Source organism: Jaculus jaculus, chromosome 4 (genome assembly GCF_020740685.1).
Source record: "Jaculus jaculus isolate mJacJac1 chromosome 4, mJacJac1.mat.Y.cur, whole genome shotgun sequence".
In the NCBI taxonomy this organism is placed as follows: domain Eukaryota; kingdom Metazoa; phylum Chordata; class Mammalia; order Rodentia; family Dipodidae; genus Jaculus; species Jaculus jaculus.
The window spans coordinates 38,051,059-38,072,565 of NC_059105.1; the positions used below are offsets into that span (position 1 = coordinate 38,051,059).

Sequence of the window (21,507 nt, forward strand, 5' to 3'; positions counted from 1 at the left end):
GCTGGCCTTTCTCCTCCTGGTGAGAACTGTCAGTGGTTTCATTGCTTGCTTTGCTAAAACACACCGCTGTGTGTGAGCCTGTTAATTAAAACAAAAACAGAACTGCTTCTGTTATGCTTTCAGAACTACAGAAACTTCCAGCCCACATGGGACAGGAGAAATAGCAGCACCCAGTCTGTTGAGGGTCTCGTATTTTAAAGGCAGGAAATTGGCACCTGAATTAAACAAGAGAAGCAAGTGAAAAAAAAAAAAAAAAAGCCCAACTTCTAATAAGGCTCAGAATTGGGAGGATGAGGCTGCCTTGACCATTTCCCCGAGGGGCTGTTTAATATCAAAGTCCCTGGAGAGCAAGGGCTTTCCGACCTCATGGTTCCAAACTTAACTTCTACCAGAGCAAAGAATAGCCTGGTGGCTTCTGAGGCCACTCGGGGCCAGCCGTGGAGTCTATTTCTGCGGAGCTGCTGAGTCATTGCCATGTCAGGGAGTTTTCAGTCTACCTAGAAGGTGGGGTGAAGCCTTTAGCAAGGAGCTCCACAAACCGTGGCCTCAGCCTCTGCCCCTCTCAGGAGGCATCTACAAACCCTCCCTATCCACTGAAAGCAAAGCATTGAAATACTAACAAGTTAGATAAGGTGCATTAGAATACAAAAACACCAATTGGTTGAATGCCCCTCCCATATATGCATTATAATTCTTAAGGAAAAAAAAACTACCAGAAAAGCAAGCCCCCCCACCCCCCGCAAAATCTTCCAGTCCTCTTTCAAATGCATACTTCAGCCAGAAGTGCGGCCACACACCTTTAATCCCAGCACTAGGGAGGCAGAGGTAGAAGGATCACTGTGAGTTCGAGGCCACCCTGAGACTACATAGTGACTTCCATCCAGGTCAGCCTGGGATAGAGCAAGACCCTACCTCCAAAACCCAATAAATAACAAATAAATAAAAATAAATGCACTTCATCCCCTAAGGACAGTAAATATCCATCATCAGAGAGCAAGCAGACACTGTAACTCTTTAGGTCGTCCAGAGATGCTGTATAAAAGCTTAGAGCTGTGTATGGTGAGCTTGTTGGTGGGGGCGGGGGGGGGAGATAGAAACAGAAATAGGTAAGAGAAAGAAAAATTAAAGGACAAGGAAGGCATTCAGTGTAGTCTGTATTTATAAAGGAGAGGATCCTCTTCTATGACAGTCCTGGGTACCATCTGCACCTTCTTTCCATAGCACAAAGTTCTATTTTTTGACTTAATGAATGTATCAAGACTAGTAAATAAGCATTCACTTTATATTTAAAAAATTTATTTGTGATCTGTACATGTGATAAGGTGGGGTTTCATTGTAGCTCTTTAAAGGCAAACAAAACAAAAATCCAAAGTAAAAATGTATAAATACAATATATATTTTCTTACAAAAATGGGAGATTTACAAAATATACATACTGCACTTGTCTCTATTTTACAAATTTCACATGCATTAAAGAGATACAACACAAAAGATGCCAAAAAACTTGTGTAAGTGGCAGTTTTAAAAATCTGACACATGAAATAGTCTTGAAGGTTTAAGAAATACAATATTAATTTTAACTTTAATGTAAAAGCAGCTCCACTCAACTGAACATTACATATATAAAGTAATTTGTACTCCAAACAGTATCCTCAGGTTGGCATTTAAAAACTGTTCTGAGAAATAGGATAGAGTTAGTTCCAAGACTGCAGGGCAGTGTCAGGGGTGGAGGAAAGGCTATCTCCCATGATCCTCTGCTTAGTTTTTTTACCATTATGCCAAAGAACCAGACTTCTATTACAGAAAAAAAAAAAGTACATGATTTAAGATTAATAAATTTAAGTCTTCCAGCACATTTCAAAGAACTCCAGAATCACTTTGAAGTTTACCTCCCCTTAATGACTTTAAAAAACGGGGCCCATGGTTCAAACTTCCTTCTTCCCTCACTGTCCTTTCTGCACATCACCTCCTCATCCAACAGTCAGGGTCAGCACACACGTATTCATGGCACCAAGAACAAAAAATGGGCAAAATGGTCCTTAATCCTTTTTTTTTTTCCAAAATTTAATTTGCCTTTATTGTGATGCTGAAGGCATTCTGCAGTTTCTTTTTATCTCGAAGGACACCAACTGGAGTAGAAAAACAGAAAGAAAACCTAAATGCAGGCTTATAGCAAGGAAAAAAGATGGAGAGATTTCACTGGACACTTTCACAGAGTCTGTTAGATCATGTGTTCTGCATTAAATGTGTTTAAAACAAACAACAAAACCCCTTGCATTTCCTTTATCCAAGTCAGAACCTCTGGCTGAATGGGTATGAAGCACACTGCCCTTCACTTTTCCTTAAAAAGGAATGTTTATCTTAAACAAATTCTCAACCAGAGGGAAGCCCTGATGGATTGGCGCTGCTTTGCCTATAAACGTTGCTGTCTTCACAGTTATGCCTTTGCACAGGGAGACACTTTTGTTTCCTCCATTGTCTCTTACAACAAAGACACGGGGGGGAAAAATGCTCTCCTGTTTTGAAAAGCAACAAGTCATCACTTCTTTTCAGGGTATTAAACCAAATGAAACACTCCTCTTTCCTTTTCCTGCCTTCCCTAGAAAATTAAAAAAAAAAAAAAAAAAAAAAAAAAAGGTAGTAGAAATACCTAGGACTCCTCTCCTTGGCCTTCTCTGGAAATGTAACCGTCATGTCTTCTGCACCTTCACATTAGGATTCTCTAGCAGGCAGGCCTCCCAGGCCTCCCAAATGCGGATTTTACAAGACTTGAAAGGAGTAAGGGAGGAAAAACAGGCGGGAGGGAGTAAGGGAGAAGGAACTGTAATGTCTGACCCTGGAAATTAACCCATCTGGGCTCCAGTTTGGCCCCAGTGAAAAGAGATTACGGTTTGACCACAGCTTGACAAGGACTCTGCAGGGGGTCCTCCCTTTTTCCCAACAAAGCCACTGCTGCAGACGTAGCCCCCTACCTTTTTTTTTTTTTTTTTCTTTCCCTCCAGGCCTCACAGGAGTGAGGACAGTAAGGGGACTGGGCGCACAGACTCAGCTCAGCTCTGGCGCCGGGAAAAACTCACACTAGTCTCTCTTTTCCATAAGCGTTAGCCGGCCAATACCTTTCTCAACTAACAACATCAACGCCATCACCATCATCTTGCAAGTCTCTTCATCCAAACCACCTTTTCATCCAAGCCTCTACTCCAAACCATCCCTCGGCCCAAATGGCTTCCCAGTTCCAAAAAACTTCTTACTTTTAGGTGGATTCTCAGTGGAGAGGGTAGCTTACGAAATAAGCCTCACCCCCACCTAAAAAAAAAAAAAAAAAAAAAAAGCAGTTCTTCCCCCTACCATGCTTCTCCCCTTGCCAAGGGATAGAGTGGCAGGGGGGGGGGGAAGGGCCGGGGCTCATACCGCAGTCTCCCCCTTGCTGCTGTGGCTGAGTCTGTGGTAGAAGCGACGCCACGACTGCAGGGTCTTGCCTGACCAGATCCAGAAGCCGGTGGTGATGCCCACTATCATAGTCATCAGGTACTTGATCATGAAAACGGTGAAGTCAGGGCTCATGGGCGGGAAGTGTCCGGGCGGGCAGGGCACGGCGTAGCTCTTGCACGTCTGCAGGAGCCAGGTGCGCTCCCAGTGTTCGCGGAAGGCCTGCTCGTAGAAGTAGCAGGCCAGCACGATGGTGGCCGGCACGGTGTAGAGCACGCTGAAGACGCCGATGCGCACCATGAGCTTCTCCAGCTTCTCCGTCTTGGTGCCGTCGTGCTTCATGATGGTGCGGATGCGGAAGAGCGACACGAAGCCGGCCAGCAGGAAGGACGTGCCGATGAAGAGGTAGACGAACAGGGGTGCCAACACAAAGCCCCGCAGCGCATCCACGCTCGACAGGCCCACGTAGCACACCCCACTGAGCAGGTCCCCGTCCACCTGGCCCATGGCCAAGATGGTGATGGTCTTGACCGCGGGCACGGCCCACGCGGCCAGATGGAAGTACTGTGAGTTGGCCTCGATGGCCTCGTGGCCCCACTTCATGCCGGCCGCCAGGAACCAAGTGAGTGACAGAATGACCCACCAGATGGAGCTGGCCATGCCGAAGAAGTAGAGCACCATGAAGAGGATGGTGCAACCCTCCTTCTTGGTGCCCTGCGCCACCGTGCGGTAGCCGTCGTCGGAGAAGCGCTCCACGCACACCGCGCGGTCCTCCAGCAGGAAGCCCGCCACGTGCGCCACGGCAACCATGAAGTAGCAGCCGGACAGGAAGATGATGGGGCGCTCCGGGTAGCTGAAGCGCCGCATGTCCACTAGGTAGGTAAGCACAGTGAAGAGCGTCGAGGCGCAGCACAGCACCGACCACACGCCCACCCAGAGGCGGGCGAAGCGCCTCTCCTCCTCTTTAAAGTACATGAGGCCGTTGGCACGGCCGGGTTCGCACGGGGCGCCGCAGTCGCGCTCACCTAGGAAGCGGTAGCCCAGGTAGGGGGGCACCTTCAGCTGGCGCGGGCAGGAGAAAGGGAAAGAGGGGCGTCTGCCGTCTGAAGGAGACAGCGCAGTGAAGGGCAGGTCTGGCAGGTAGGGAGCCGTAGGATAGGCGGTGGGATTACCACCTGCGCCCCCGGAGCCATCCGACGTGTTCTGGCCCACGCAGATCTCTCCGGCGCCGTGCACGGGGAAGTTCTCGCAGCGCAGCCGCTCAGGCCACTGGAAGCCGAACTTGTTCATGAGCGCCTCGCAGCCCTGGCGGGCGCGCTCACACAAGGACCGGCACGGCGGGATGGCCTGGTCGAGCACCGTGCACACGGGCGCGTACATGGAGCACAGGAAGAACCGCAGCTCGGGAGAACACTGCACTTTCACCAGCGGGTAGAACTGGTGCACCTCCAGGCCCGCGTCCTCCTGGTTCGTGTGGCCCAGCAGGTTGGGCAGGATGGTCTGGTTGTAGGCGATGTCCGTGCACAGCGGGATGGAGATGGGCTGGCAGAAGCCGTGATCCGGTACTGAGATGCCCTTCTCGCCGTGGTACGGCTGCGCCCCGGTGCCCGTAGGCAGCGCGCTCAGCAGCACTAGCACCGAGGCGCACAGGCCCAGGGGCGAGCGCGACGCTGCTGCGCGGGGACCCAGCATCGCCGGCCGCGGGTGCAGCGGCGTTCTCAGCAGGACCAGGAAGACGGAGCGGTTGGGACAGGCTTGGATGCGGGGAGGTGCCGCCGCGCCCGGCGCATGAGAGTCCTCCCGGCGCCGGGGCCGGGCCGTGGGCGGCGCGCAGCCGAGGGCGCTGCCGCTGGGGTGCCTGCAAGGCGGGGGCGAGGCCGCCAGCCGTGGGGGCGCCGCAGCCGCCTCCGCGTGGCACTCGCGCGGTCGCCGGGGGGTCCCCACACTCGTCAGCCTGGGCTGGGGATGCGGAGGCGGGGGAGGACGACGACTCCGAGAGGGGTCGCTTTACCTTCCCCTCCCCGCCGAGAAGTAACGGTGCAGCTTTCTCGGCCGCGAGGAGCAACAAGCGTCTCCGGTTACCCTTCAAAGTTTGCCCAAGTCTCGCGTCCCCCGGGCGCACAGCAATGCGCACGCCCCCCACACCAAGCCCGGCCCCCGCCAGGCAAGAGCCCGGCGCCGCCGCCTCGGCGGTGCTGCTCCGCCTCCTCGCCTCGAGGCTCCGCTGGCCGCCGCCGCCACCTCCTTCTCCTTCTCCGCACCCCGCGCCTCCTTCGGCTCTGGAAGCTCGGCTCCAAGTTTCAGTCCAACAGCTGCTTCTCGCTCCGAGCCCGATCCGCGCCCGGGAGCCCAGAGCTCTCTTTGGAAATCCGAAGCGGCCAGGGCCCTTCACCCGCGGCCTGTCTGCCGGCACCCAGCCTCTCCAGCCCCGCGCACTGCGGCCCCGGGAGTCCCGCCGCCCGCCGGGAAGGAGCGCAGAGTAACGCCTGGGAGCCGCGCTGGTGGCCAGAAGAAGAAGCATCGGGGACCTCTGGGCTCCGGGCCGCCCCGCCCCCTCCCCTCCCCCCATTCACAAACCACTCCGGGGGGCGGGCCCCGAGCCCCCGCCAGGCCCAATGGCACCCTTTGTTTTCTCTGTGTACGCCTTCCGATTGGCTGGGAGTCAAAAGGGGCGGGCGATGAGGTTGGGAGGGAGGCGGGGCCTGAAGGCGCTCGGGGCGGATTCCTGAGGGGAGGGGCAGGAGCCTGGGAGGGAAAAGTTGAGGAAAAACTTTTACCCTGAATTCGCTCAGGGGAGAAAAAACGCACCCGAAAGGGAGTTTGCCTGCAACGATCTGTTCCTCTTCCGGGTGTGCTAAAATACACATTCCTGAGCAAAAAACAACAAAAAAAGGGGGGGCTTTCCCCAAAGGCTCGTGCGAGGAAGCTGAGCAGAGCGTCGCGCCGGGCCGCAGAGACGTGACCTGGAGTCACGTTAGACCTGCCCGGGCTGGAAAGGCTGGCTTGGGCGCTGGGGACTTTGAGTCAGCTTCGGAAGGGGGTGCGACTGGAGGAGCCGTTCCTCTCCCCCACCCCAGACCCCAGCCGACCACGTGAGGCCGCAGCCCCCCCCCCTTTCTCCCCGCCTCCCTCGGACGCAAAAAGCAGGAGCAACCCGAGGCGGCTTCTGGCGGGAGGAAACGCAGACCCTCGTGGGAGGAGAAGGGGGGAGCCCCTGGAGCCAGCACCCTGCACCCCCACTCCCACCACCGAGCTCCAGGCCCAGAGCTGGTGTGGCTTTAAGGGAGCTTTTCAGAAAGCTGCTGTTGGGGGGTGCGGGGTGGGAGGGTGGAAATGGATGCCTATAAAAGTAACCTGAGACCCAGGGCCCAGGAACACTCTGTACGATTTACACAGTCTTCGGTGGCCCTGTTTTTACCCCCGCTTCTTCTGCGGTGTGTGGCCTTTCTGGAACTTCTCTAGAAGCAATGATTTCATCCAGCCTTTGGAGTCTCAGAAGAAAAGTTTGGATGCATATATTAGAAGGAAACCAGAGCTTTCGCGGAGGGGTTATTTCTCTTCTGGGGTAGGGTTTTCTGATTTGCAAGAGTTCCTTTTGTTCTTGGTCAAATCTGAGCCCCGCTCGGGCACTGGGCGCCCGCGCGCTGTCTCATGAGTACTGGCAAAGGGGTCTCTGTCCTCTTCTCTGGAGCCGTCAGGGAATATCATGAATGTTATGGATTCCCTCCCTACCGCATGCAAGAAAGTGACAAGTTGAATCTTTCAGTGTCTCTGCCTCTGCAGTCTTGCACTTTAAAAGATGTTCCTGGCTGATCCCTCCTGTCTCAGTTGGGTGCTGGTGCGCAGAGAGATTTTTGATCAGGTTGAATGTTGAACATTGGCAGAAGTTGCTGCCTCCGGTGCGCTGCTCTCCAGCTAAGAAAAAGCTTATTCTGAACTCAATTAATTGGATTCCCTTCCCTAGCAAATTTGGGATTATTCTGTTTTTCTTTTCTTTGCTTTCCATCAGTGAGGTTTGTGGACCTCTTTCCTTCCACTTCACAGTTCTTTGTTTTCTTCACTCTTGTGAATGGGTTTCAAGGGCTGAGTCCTTTGGAACAAAGTAGGGTGCCAGACAGCTCATGTCCTCCATCCGGCCTGCAACAGGAATCATCTTTTTCCTCTTAAGCATCAGTTTACCCTTCATTCCGGATTCTGTTTTTCTTTTTGGCGTATGTATCTGCCTTAAAGTAATAACAATATTTTAAAGGCTTGATGAGACAATATTTTCCTTAAATTTCATCCTTCCCTTGTACTTTTTTCAAGGTCTGGTCTTTTGCTATCTGAATTAATATTCCTATTACCTACTGTGGTGTGTTGATATTTTGTTGGAAGATGTTGTTTGAAGGCAGCCCTGCTGCCTTGCTTTGTCATTGAGAGCGTGGGTGGTGGGGGATAGATTCCTTTTTTCTCTCCATGAGGTTCAGGATATCCTCCTCCTTTTAAAAATCACATTTCCATGCTTATTCATCAGGCCACTGATCTAAGTCATTTTTGCTTATTGAGGGAGAAGTACCAAGTACTGTCATCAAATAAAATGAAAACCGACAGGATAAAACACTGCCTCAAATGCAACTAAAACCACTTAGTTGATGAGCTTCTAATCCTCATATTATAGCCTCAGACAGCTCTCATGTTTGGTAATAGGAATAATGATTTTAAAAGGAAAAAGAAAGAAAGAAGGCAGAAAGAAAGAACAGCCAACACACAAGGAGAAAATAAAATGTTTTGAAACAATCTATGCATAAGATGCAGGAAGCCCATCCCTGATGAAAATGCCACAGATGTGAGCCCTCTTTGCTCTGTCTCAGGCAGACAAGTACAAAAAAGAGCCGAGAAACAAAGCTAAAATTTTTTTTTGGGGGGGGGGTTGTTTTTAAAGACGATTTTAATATTTTTGTTTGTTTATTTGCAAGCCGAGAGAGAGAATGAAAAGGAATATGGGTGTGCCAGGGCCTCTAGCCATTGCAAATGAATTCCAGATGCATGTGCGACTTTGTGCATCTGGCTTTACATGGGTACTGGGGAATCAGTACAGGTTATTAAGCTTTGCAAACAAGAACCTTTCACCATCTTTCTAGCCCTTAAAGATGATTTTAAGAAAACAACAGCAACATTCGATCCAGGGTTTGGGATATAGCTTAGTGACGGAGTAGAGCAACTGCTTACTGTGTGAGGCTGAGTTCAGTACCTAGCACCACAAACAGAAAACCTCCATCCCAAATTACTTCCAGAAAATATGAATTTACTATTTGTGAAATGATGTTGTACCTTTCCATGCCTTTCCTGATGTCAAATGGGTAATTTTAAGGAGTAATAAAGGGAGTATATCAGAAAAGTAAGTTCACAATGTCAGGGGCTAAGTGGTCTGTTTTAGGTTCTATGACAAATATAGCAACATTGGTTTATATTCTATCTAGGATCTCTTTTCTTTCCAAGTAACACTTTCCACACCCAACTCCCAAAGCCACTTACTGGTATCTTCTTTGGAAAGCTAGGGATGGAAAATTTTGTAACTGTCTGCTAACTTCCAATTGTCCCTGCCCTTTAAAATAACAAAGGCCTTTCTTTCTTCACATCATAGTCACAGGGTTCCATAGAAAAGTGATGCTATTCATTAGCTCACTTTTTAAAATACTACTTATTTTGGCTACTTCCCAAGCTTATCTAGCTGAATTATATTCTGATGTCAGGCCAGATTTGAAAATGACAACTTTCATGGTGCCACAATCTTGTGTTTTAATGACACCCCAGCTGCCAGAATTATTCAATTATTCAGAATTATTCAAGGGCAAAGTGTTCTCTTTCTTGCCTCAACTCTCTTTTTCCCACACTTTTGACATTATAACATCGAGGACTTGGGCTATCCAATTGCTTTCTGTTGATTTGTATCCATCTTGGGATCACTCCCCAGATGGGAACATTTTTTATCTCTAAAACACTTTCAAATGTTACAGAAGTTAGAGATGTTCAGATTGCACAAAAGAAAGGCCATGTTTGGTATATAGATCCCCTTTGTAGAGACAATTTACATGGAAGGGTGAGTCATTGAATCTGTTTGATTAACATTTCCTTTGTTGATAGTTTGAGGAGCTATTTATTGTTGTATAACAAATGTCCCCCAAACTGAGCAGCTCAAAAACAATAAACTACCTCACAGTTTCTTCTTCACTTGTGTGCAGTGTATGCTCTTGTAGTGCTTCCCCTGTGGTGGGGTGCAAGCATCTGTGGTGGCTAAGTGGGTGCTCTACTCCACCACTATTCTGCTTGGTCTTACTTGAGCCAGAGTCTTTTACTGATCCCCAAGCTTGCTGGGTAATTTTCCCTGAGCTCCAGCCATTCTCAGGTCTTCACTCTCCACACCCAGCTGCTTATTTGGTTCCTGAGGATTGAGCTCCATTTGTCTCTCGGGGGTCCTCTGGCCCTCATGCTTGCACAGGAAGTGCTTTTAACCACCAAGCCATCTCTCCAGCCTCTGCCTCACATTTTCTTAATGTCAGAAATCTGTAGTGTCCATGGACGCTGAAATCAGATGTCAGTTATGGATAAGTTACCTGAAAGCATCGCTGGAGGACTCACTTCCAATCTCACAAGGCTTCTAGTAGGCCTCAGGTTCTCACTAAGCTGGTGGCCAGAGCCGTCGGCTTTTTGTCACTTGTGCCTCTCATAAGGCCCCTCAAATTCGGGCACCTTGCTGCCTTCAGACCAAAGGCTCTGAAGGAGAGAGTGAGAGGAAGAGAGCACTGGCAATTGAGCTAGAAACCACAGTTCTCTCTAACCATTTTTCAGACTTGTTTATTTAGGGCTGGAGACATGGCTTAGCTGTTAAGGCACTTGCCTGCAAAGCCAAAGGATCTTGGTTCAGTTCTCCAGGACCCACGTAAGCCAGATGCACAAGGGGGTGCATGCACCTGGAGTTCATTTGCAGTGGCTGGAGGCCCTGGGGTGCCCATTCTCTCTCTCTCAAATAAATAAATAAATAATATTTTAAAAAAAGAATGATGTATTTATTAGAGAGAGGAGGTTGGGAGAGAACTGGTGTGTCAGGGTCTTCTGCTGTTGCAATGAACTCCAGAGGTATGTACAACTTGTACATCTGGCTTACATGGGGACTGGGTAATCAAACCTGGGCTATAAGGCTTTGTGAGCAAATAAGCTGAGCCGTATCTGCAGCCTTATATCCAAATCTTGAAGTGACATACTGTCATGTTTGCCATATTTGACTTATTAGAAATTAGACCTACCCACACTCAAGGAGGCAGCAGGCATTACATTAGGGCATGAAAATCCCAGAGAGGGGAGGGAATCGTTGAAAGCATCTCAAACGTTGCTTATTAATGAGAGCTATTCATCCTTCCTTGCCCCAGAGTATTATGAAAATGAAGGCGCAGGGAGAAACAACTCTCCAATTGCTGACCTCGGGGAGCCAAGTAAACATCAGTATTGGCTGTATTTTTCATAGCCGCTAGTGTCTGTTGTAGTCAGAACAGAGACTTTTTTTTTTTTTCAAACACATCTTTGGACAGAGGAAAAAAGAATGTGGAGGAAGTTGATCCATGAAAGACATCAGCAATCCTGGAAAAACCCTCCAAGTGCCGACAGGAAGCCGTTCTGGGTGAGCAAGTCTGTACTCCAAGGAGAGAGTGTTTGGACCCGAGTCTGAGAGGCTCTTGGGTCATCTGGGTGATGAGGTGAAGGCAGTGTGTGTAATTGCTGCCTGTCTCTCAGAACTTCTCTACAGGGCCAAGGGCAGGAGGAGGGCAGAGGAGGTTAGGACAGGCTGGCTTGGTTGTTTTTTACCACTGATATCCTGTCCTGCCTCAGGCATGTCATGTAACCTCCTTAGCTCCACCAGTGTGTAAGGAGAACTGATTTATAAGATTTATAAAATGCTTCGTGATCTACAGACACACATGCACACACACAATCATCAGGGCAGCACTCTGGTTTGGTTATATAGATGGAGAGCATGGAGGTAAAATTAAAAGGCCAAGTTAGGGCTGGAGAGATGGCTTAGTGGTTAAGGCACTTGCCTGTGAAGCCGAAGGACCCAGGTTCGATTCCCCATTTCCCAGTACCCATGCAAGCTAAATGCACAAGGTGGAACATGCATCTGGAGTTCGTTTGCAGTGGCTGGAGCCCCTGGTGCGCCCATTCTCTCTCTCTCCCTCTGTATCTAATAAGAAAAGAAATAAAAATCCTTTTTAAAAAGCTAAGAATTATGTCTGTGGCTCTTTGTGGAACTTATTTTTTTGCAGCAAGTATGCAGGCATTTAACAAAGACTCTCCAGAGGAGGTAAAAAAAAAGCCCTGATCTGTACATTTGCCCATTTCCAGGGTGTGAATACTGCTATAATATGGTCAGTGTCGAGTCAACATGTGATCACTGAACTTGCAGTTGGGGAAAGATGCATATAAGAAACACCACAAGCTTGTAAAAGCTGTTCTGGGATGCCACTGGGTTTATGGAATATCTCTTCTGATTATTTTGAGTATCAAAACAGCTATATTGGAAATATAATGATTATTATTTATACAGTGCCAGGTGTTGTAAGTACAGTGCCTTCAATTTCATAATAATCCTGTGAGAATCTAAGAATAGGTTCCTTTTCTTAGTGTCCAAGCCTAGACTGAAACTTAAATCTATATTACATTTTTCACTCACTGCACTGCTATTCGATGTTTGCGTGGTAATCACGGTTCACCTCTGTTCTTTTAATTTTGAGAAGTTCTAGAATTTCTCGGCTTGGAATATCAAACCTAGATTAGTGATGGTCCCTTGAACATTATATCTATACAGTTTCAAACCCACTTAGAAGAACCCATTAGGAAAATCAGAAGCTCGAGCCTAACCTCAGTCAGACATGTTGAGTCAGAATCTCTGGCGTGGGACTTTGGGATTTAGTTTTTAAAAGCTCACTGGGTGATTCTTTTCAGTTAGTCAGGCTTGGGAACCTCTGACCCAGACTTGTATTCCGGACCAGGGCATGTGTCACCGATACCTTATAATAGTATGTCTTTATGTGTTTAGCCTCACATAAAGTCCCCGCTCTACTTGATTACATTTTGAAATGAAAGATGGAAAAATGAGAACCATAAGGAACTGGGGAGTTTGTGTGTGTGTGTGTGTGTGTGTGTGTGTGTGCGCATATGAGAAAGAATATGAGTGAAAGAGAGTATAGTATATGCGAGACAATAGAGAGTGATATATGTGTGAGAGAGAAGAGGGTAGTGGATGTGAGAATAGAGGAAGAATTGAAGGAAAGCATAACGTGAGAGAGGAGAGTGTGTGTGAGGATAATGTGTGGGAGATGGTATAGTGTGTGAGAGAGGAGAGAGCGGTGACAGGGAGACAGTGTGTATGTGGGGGAGAGAGAGGGGGGGTTTGGACACATGACCGGTTGGCTATATGATGTGATATTGGGTCTGGGATCTTATTTATGCAGCTCAAGTTCATAGTGTCTATTCTGAAATGTAACAGCTGCTACTCCCACAGTTCACTTGGTAGCATTTCCTCAGCCTGACACGGCCATCCTTGTGCAGGCTGACCTCATGGTTTGAGTCAGGAATAGATGATGTGACCCAGACGTGAGGCTGTCTGGCATGAGTCCACTATCCAACAGGTATGGCTGTTGGACACAGAGTAGCTAATCTAATTAAATCCTCTCATGGGGTTGAGGGTCCAAGAATAAATACCCAGGCAAAAACCGAGAAACTTGCCATGAGCCAGGAAAGACAGAAAGAAACCGAGAAGCAGTAGAAGTTTGGCAAGGGCTATGAGACAATGAAGGGAGCAGAGAACAATTAGGTGGTGGCCACAGTAGTAGCAAAAGGAAAGACAGGGTGGCAGTGGCCCTTGGCAGGGGAAAATTGAGAAAGAAGGGAGAGAAAGAAAGAAGGGCATGAATGCCTGTTCCAAGAAGAGAAGACAAAAAGGCCAGGTCACAGGAACTGTTCCCTGCCTCTCTTCCTGCTCTTAAAATCCTCCCATGCCCACTAATGAAGCCATCTGACTGCTTGTCTTTTATTGAAAACTAGAGAAAACCCTACCAACCACATGTTAGGCCCCAGAAAAGGCTGAACACATGGGTTTCTTCTGGCCTTACCCTGGGGAGTATCCATAGCCACAGAAGGCTGACCACAGGATTAGCAGGGGTGTAGGACAGGCATCTACTAACAGTTGACTAGCAAGGCTCTGTCTTGCAGCCACCTTTATCAGCCTCAGTTGGTAGAGTGCTTGCCTAACATGTCCTGGGTTCAATCCCCAGCACTGCGTAAACTGGGCACGGTCATGCACACTAGTAATCCCAGCACTCAGGAGGTACAGACAAGAGGATCAGAAGTTCAAGGTCATCCTTGGCTACCTAGCAAGTTTGAGGCCAGCCTGGGTTACATGAGACCCTGTCTCAAAAGCAATAAACAAGCAAGCAGGCAACAGAAGTTGAGAATATATTTATAGGACTGCAACTGACCTTGTGTTGATTGTTAATTGTCTGTAAAAACCCAGGTGGAAAAAAAAAAAAGCCGGGTGTGGTGATGCACACCTTTAAATCCAGCACTCGGGAGGGAGGCAGAGGTAGGAGGCTTGCTGAGAGTTCGAGGCCACCCTGAGACTACATAGTGAATTCCAGGTCAGCCTGAGCTAGAGTGAGGCCCTACCTGGAACACACAAAAACAAAAACCACAAAACAACAACAACAACAAAACCCAGGTAGCCTCTTTCTCCTGGGTTGCTGAGAAAAGTAAGTGGAGACTGGAGAGATGGCTCAGCATTTAAAACCACTTGCTTGCAAAGTTTGATGACCTGGGTTTGATTCCCAAGTACCCATGTAAAAAGCCAGATGCACAAAGTGGCACATATGTCTGAGGTTGGTTTGCAGTAGCACTGGCCTACCCATTCTCATTCCCTCAGCTTGCAAGTATATTAAAGTATTTTTTTTTAAGAGAAATAAATATGTTAAGACATATATCATCCTCAGCTTGGAGCGTTGGTTGCTACTGTCCCTTCGATATCTCTTCTCTTCGTGCATAGTGATTGAGTACCCAGTCTTTGGCTGGACCTATGACTAATTAGGCTAAAGATCCTCCTTGAGCTTCCCAAGGCAGCCACCGCGTGTGGCCATAGGTGTCGGCCACAGTGTTGTGAGCAACATACAGGCAGTGGGTGGAGCCTCCTTCCCTCCTGCTATGGCCTGAACTCCAGGGGGGACCTTGGGAAAGGAGCAAAAGAGGGGAGTCAGGGGCTGTGGTGCTGAGGAACTTCATGGACTCCTGGATTTCTGAAATACCAGGTAGAAATAAACTGTCCTGCTTTAGCCCACGTATCTGAGGTTTTCAGGAGTCATGACAGCCTGCATCCCACGTCTCTGAGGCTCTTTGTGGTACATTCGCTCTTGTGTTTTCAGCACCTTGCTGCTGCGTTACCTCACTTATTTATCTGGAAGGTCTTTGGGACTGGGAATTGTCTCTTTCTTCTCTGGCTTTCACACATGGACATTTAGTTTGTGGAATCAAATCGTGCAGTTCATCAGTCAGAGGAAGTTTAGTGCGGCGGGGCGGGGGGAAGCAGAGCACAGCACTCAAATAGGGACAAAAGACCCAGCAATCACGAGAGACGGCTAGGGAAAGGCACAAAACTGCACTGCTGTTGCTTGTGAATTAAACATAAACTTGGGACACATAAACTAAATTAAGTGGTATGAGGGAATTGGTGTGAAGAGAGTAAGTTATTGAGTTGGAAAGATGATTCTCAAAGGGAAGGTGGGAGTGGTACTAGAGTGAATTTCTAAAAACCTCCTTGTCAGGGGTCCAGCCCTGGATCACCTATTAAAAAGCTCCCCAAGACCATCATAAGAGGAGGAAAAGATCATGACATCAAAATGAAAGAGAGACTGATTGAGATGGGGAGGGGATATGATGGAGAATGGAATTTCAAAGGGGAAAGTGGGGGGGGGGAGGGAGGGTATTACCATGGGATATTTTTTATAATCATGGAAAATGTTAATAAAAATTGTGAAAAGAAAAAAGTTCCCCAAGAGGGTCTAATGTGCATCACGGTCCAAAATAGCTGGTGAGAAAGCAGGGACAAAGTTTTGATTTGCTTCTGTTGGAAAACTTGAAGTCAGTCAATGAATTGTCTCCTCGCCGTGACAGCTTGGAGATGGATGTGGCTGTTTCCCCAGAGGCCCAAGAAGCATCCTTGAAGTCCTCATCTTGTCCTTTACTCCTTCCTTGGCTTCCTCTTTTCTGAGTGTGTATACAGAGGAAGCTTGCCTTGCGATCTGACAGCTTTGGGCTCTATTTGGAAGCGGGGGGGTGGGTGGGTGTCCCCAGACTCAGCAAGCACTTCCCACAGTCAAGGTTCTTATGGGTATATGTACTGGGTGGAAGTGTATAGGTCTCTTCCCAGCCCCTGGGGCTCTCACCCCACCTATGTGACTTGTTTTAGGAAATTGGTCCTAGGCGTGCTGAGTGCTCCCTTAAGGGCCACTTGCCCATAGCTTTTCTTCTCTTTCATGGTTCCACTTAGTCTCTTCCCCCTCCTTTCCTTGCCTGCTCCCTGTTATTATAAATAGCACTTTAAACTCTAGAGCCAGGCTCTTCAATTAAGGTGTAGACAAAGTGGTTGGACTTCACTTGATTAAAAACCCTGTGAATGGGAGAGAACACAAACCTCAAAACATTTGCTTTTCAAAGCGAGAGGAGCAGGAGAGAGAAACTGTTAGGTGATCTCAAATTTGCCAGATGTCTGCTTAAAGGGGCTTAAGAATTCCTAAGCCTTTGTTTACCAAATCCTAGCTCAGAACCTCCCAAAAAGCTACCTGGCAGGAGAGGCCACTCAGGGGACAGAAAGGTGCTGCCTATGGTGGTAGGGGTCATTTGAATTTTTTTTTCCTCCTAATTATTTGGGGCTGCCCTTTGAGAAATCGGTTCTCCTTGCAGTTGGGAAATTAACCCTTAATCTCCACAAATGAGGGCAATCAACCCATTTACTAAATAAACACAGATCATTACAGACTGGCTGCCCCTCTTTGTGATTTAATTCGAGAGTGGCTTCACCTGAGAAGGAGTCTAGAATCCCGGCCAGGTCTCCCAGGGGACAGAGCCCATCGAAGGGGTGGCAAAGAGAAGAAGGCGGGGTGAGCTAAAACAGAAGTGGACTTCGAGATTTCCTTTTCATGGGAAAAACCCTAGGCTCTTATTGACTCATTTTACCTTCTGAATTTAGTTGGGGTCACTGTATTGTGCAAATAGAAGGTTAAAGCAACTATTAGAATGTTGACCATCAGAACAGCCAGGCATGGGAAAAGCTCATTCCTATGGCTATTTTGAGGATTCTCTTGTTGCATTTAATTCCTTGCCATAGTCACCCATTATTCTGTTCATTAGTGGTCACAGAAGTTTATCTAAATCCCAGGCAATGGTGTTCAGTGCCAGGGGCTGGGAATACATGTCCCTATTGCCACGGGTCTTATACTTTGATTGACAAATGAATATAGGTTTCTGCAGTGACCTTGTGTCTCCGAGTTATAATGGGCGTTGTCACTGGGCTAGAAACAAGCCTGTCCTGTATATATATATATATATATTTTTTTACTTTTTGTTTGTTTATTTATTTATTTGAGAGCAACAGACAGAGCGAGAAAGAGGCAGAGAGGGAGAGAGAGAGAATGGGTGCACCAGGGTCTCCAGCCACTGCAAACCAGTTCCAGACATGAGCGCCCCCTTGTGCATCTGGCTAACGTGGGACCTGGGGAACCGAGCCTCGAACCGGGGTCCTTAGGCTTCACAGGCAAGCGCTTAACCGCTAAGCCATCTCTCCAGCCCTATTTTTTTCTTGAAACAAGCGCTTTCTGTGTAGCCCAGGCTGGCCTCCAACTTCTGTAATCAGCTCCCTGTCATTATATTATATGTCACCCTTCTGTAATCAGCTTCTTATGTGCTAGGCTTACAAATATACATTGCCACCTTCATTTCTGCCTTGTGATTAATTTTGGTGTTTATGAGACAGGGTGTCGTGTAGCCCAGGCTGGCCCTCTAACTCCAGGCTGCTTCCATCTCTTGAGTGCAGAGATTACAGACTACGATGTCTGGCTTTTGGTCCTGTGATTTGAAAAGGAGGGGCTGCATAGGGGGTTGGCTTTGGGGGGGTGTTTTACAGAAGGGTTCCCACAATTCAATACATTCTGTCCTCTATTTTGCAGGTAAGAAAGCCGAAGCCCATGATGGTGGAATGAATAGTCCAAGGACTGATAGAAAGGACTGGAATTAAAATTCACATGTTTGAACTCCTGGGCTCCCTTTTCATCCAAAAACTTTGCACATAATTCCTGGCCCAGTTTTATTCCCTCTGCTGTCTTCTTACTTCCAAGTGGAAAGGGCTTGTGGGAGCTCCAGAGCAAAAGCTCAGAGGACCGGCCAAAGTGAGGGGCCTCCGGGAAGCTTCTGTCTGGGACCCCAGGGGAAAGTTCGTGAGGGTGTCTGCTCTACTTGCTTTCCATAGCCTGAGGTGACCCCTCACAGCTGGGCCTCATCAGGAAGGGACTGATGGGGGTGGGCGAAACCACTGCCCAGGTCCAGCCGGACCCCCGCAGCAGGGAAGGAGCAGGCTGGTCCTGCTGGTGTCTGAGCTGGGGAAGGCCTGCTGTGGAGACCTGTGAAGGACTGCTGCTGAAAAGGAGGGGACAAGACAGCCCAGGAGGCAGGAGAGGAAACATCTAGAGAAGAGGTAAACAAAACAGTGCGACAGACTTCTCACTTGAGCAAAAGGGGCTTTGCTCTCCCTGTGAAAGTTCACTCCTCTGCTTCCCCTAGACTCACATTTACAAAGTAAGTCCAGGCCCCAGGAGATGGCCCCTTGTTTTAAAGCCCTAGTTCTAAAGACCATATTGGTCTTGCTTTGTTTTGGCACCTAGAGATGGTGATGTCCTGACTTCAATCCCAGCTGACCAGTTGGGAGCAAGCCAGCTGACTGCCTCCAGTGTCTGCAGCCGGATCTTGACTGTTTTTATTAACTGCTAACATTTACTTAGTGCTTACCATGCCAATGTGAAGCCCTCACCCACCCTCTCTAAGTCTTCATCCACAGCAGCCCCTGGGAGAGGGGCTACGATTTATTTAATCCATTTTACAGATGGGGAAACCGAGGTATAAAGGAGTCTAAGGTCACACCAGCAGTTAAGGACCAAAAGTCTGAACTTGGTTTTGTCTTTTCGAAACAAAATGAAAACAAATACAAAAGAAAACAAAACAAAAGAAAACAAAACAAAACAAAAGGGTAGTAATCAGCCAGCTACCCTGATTATGTCTGGCCTGGAGAAAGCCCCCAGAGAGAAAGGGCAAGTTTGGGATCTCTATGAGAGCCTTGGTGAGGACGTGTTTCTGACTAACGCCTCTGCAGCCAGCTGTGCAAAAGGGTATTATAAACCCAGGATGTTTGTGGGAGGCTGGGTCACTATCAGGTAGGTGTATAGGCCACATCCCCCCTGGTAACCAGCTCACATTTCTCCCATGGGAACGTTTTCGCACCAACAATGTTACTTTTGGAGTGGAGGGAACCCTTACCTCCTAGCTGAGAGATACGCTTTGAGTGGTGTGACTGAAAGCCCAGGGTTTGTGGATTCAAATCTCGTTCTGTAGCTTGTTAGTTACAGGGCTTTGAACAAGCTATTCAACTTCTCTGGCCTCAGTTTCCTTATCTGCAGAGTGGTAATAATGGCCTCTGTCTCATGGGATTGTGAAGATTAAGTGAGATAACACATTGAGCTTAATATCCCGCAGGTTGTAAATGGTCAATAAAAGGTAATTATTAGTGATAACGGCTTAAAGAAGCAATTTAAGAAGAGGGGAGATGGAAGGTTTTGATTCCTCAGAAGGCTGCCAGCAAGCTCTGTGCAGAAATGGCCATGCCAGAATCTGAATATACCAGGGAACTAAGTTGCCACAACCCACAGAAGCTGTTGAAAAGAAAGATTTCTTTTCCAAATCTGGAGGCTTCTACCCCACAGGAAAGATATTTTGGGTTTCCCATGTTTCTTTCCACCCGTGTCCTTTTTAGGCAGAGATCTTTCAGGACCAAGACTGCGCTAGGTACACACCAAAGAAACAAACAAAGCACCAGCAAAACCAAGTCAACCAAAATCTTGTGTGTTTCCTCTTCCCGCAGGCAGTGTGTGTATGTGTATAGCTTATCACCATAATCACACTCTAAAAGTGGAAAAGTAAATCAAAGTCCCAATGGTACTTGTCACAATATTCAAGTTTGCATTTTAATGTCCTGCCCATTTCACTGAGTGCCTTACAGAGCATTAGCTTTGCATAGCCTATGAAATTCTGTCCATGCTTACAAGCGGAAGGGCCAGACAGTTATTTGTTTCTCTGGTGGGCGGCAGGCAGTCTCTGCATCGGAACCATCTTTGAATCCCAGGAGACTTTTCACTACTGGGTGCTTAATAAATATTTGTTGAATACACAAGCTGCTGTTTTCTACCCTTTAAAAATAAACATTATGCAGTTAAATGCGTTGACTTAAAATAATTTTCCTCATCACAATTTCTGAAAGCTTAAACATTGAAGCTTGCATGTAAAATACCAATTGATTACAGGGATTGTGTCAGATCTCTCTCTCCCTCTGCAAGACCCTGTTGCAGTGTCCCTGTGCAGGTCACTTTGGCCTCCCCCTGAGAAGGCCTACCTGACCATCTTTGAAAAACTACCACCATGAAAGCCGGGTGTGGTGGTGTATACCTTTAATCCCAGCACTTGGGAGGCCAATGTAGAAGGATTGTTGTGAGTTCTAGGCCAGTCTGAGACTACATCGTGAATTTCAGGTCAGCCTGGACTAGATAGAGTGAGACCCTGCTTCTGGACAAACAAAAACACAAAAAAACCCCACCATGACTTTATTACAGGCCCACTGGGAGAGCACTTATGTAGCATGTCCAAGCCCCTGGGTTTCATTCCAAACACTGAAAGCAAAAACAAAATAATTTATTTATTTTTAAAATTTTTTGTTGTTGCTCATTTTTATTTATTTATTTGAGAGTGACAGAGAGAGAGAAAGAGACAGATAGAAAGAGAGAATTGGGCGCGCCAGGGCTTCCAGCCTCTGCAAATGAACTCCAGAGGCGTGCGCCCCCTTGTGCATCTGGCTAACGTGGGTCCTAGGAAATTGAGCCTCAAACTTGGGTCCTTAGACTTCACAGGCAAGTGCTTAACTGCTAAGCCACCTCTCCAGCCCAAAATAATTTATTTACAAACAAAACAACTACAAAAAATCGTAGTTTTGTGTTGTAGTAAGTGAAAAATGGTGGCCACTCTTTTTTGACTTCTATAAACCATTAGGGCTTTGAGCATTCAAAGGGTTAAAATACCAGTTTACTCACTTTTTAAAAGAAAAAAATACCAAGCCAGGCGTGGTGGCGCATGCCTTTAATCCCAGCATTTGGGAGGCAGAGATAGGAGGATCATCATGAGCTCAAGGCCACCCTGAGACTACATAGTGAATTCCAGATCAGCCTGAGGTAGAATGAGACCCTACCTTGAAAAACCAAAAAAAAAAAAAAAAAAAAAAAAAAGAAAACCCATTATTTTTATACAAATACACACACACTCTCTCTCCCCAAATTCTCACAATGACCCAGAACGTCTAAAATGATTTTTAAAAATATTTTATTTATTTTGCAATCAGTGAGATACAGAGACGAGAGATAGGCAGACAGAATGTGTGTGCCAGGGCCTCTAGCCACTGCAAACAAACTCCAGATGTATGTACCACTTTGTGTATCTGGCTTTACATGGGTATTGGGGAACCAAACCTGGGTGTTTTGGCTTTGCAGGGAAATGCCTTAACAACTGAGCCATCTCTCCAGCCCTTTTTTTTGGATTGTTTTTGAGGTACGGTCTCACTCTAACCCAGGCTGACCTGGAATTCACTATGTAGCCTCAGGGTGGCCTGGAACTCACGGCGATCCTCCTACCTCTGCCTCCTGAGTGTTGAGATTAAAGGCGTGTGCCACCATGCCTGACCAGCCCTGGTTT

At 47.6% G+C, this 21,507-nt stretch overlaps 1 protein-coding gene across 1 annotated transcript; it reads right to left on the reverse strand.

Annotated features, from left to right (window-relative positions):
- Positions 1–2,038: 2,038 nt before the first annotated feature.
- On the reverse strand, positions 2,039–5,202 carry Fzd7 (frizzled class receptor 7). Its single transcript, XM_004653579.2, has one exon. The coding sequence runs from the start codon at positions 5,119–5,121 to the stop codon at positions 3,406–3,408; it is 1,716 nt and encodes a 571-aa protein (XP_004653636.1). The 5' UTR covers positions 5,122–5,202; the 3' UTR covers positions 2,039–3,405.
- Positions 5,203–21,507: the final 16,305 nt, after the last annotated feature.

What these genes read in the sequence shown, in the direction of transcription:
- Fzd7 (XM_004653579.2), bottom strand. Translation starts at nt 5,121, where the DNA reads ATGCTGGGTCCCCGCGCAGCAGCGTCGCGCTCGCCCCTGGGCCTGTGC.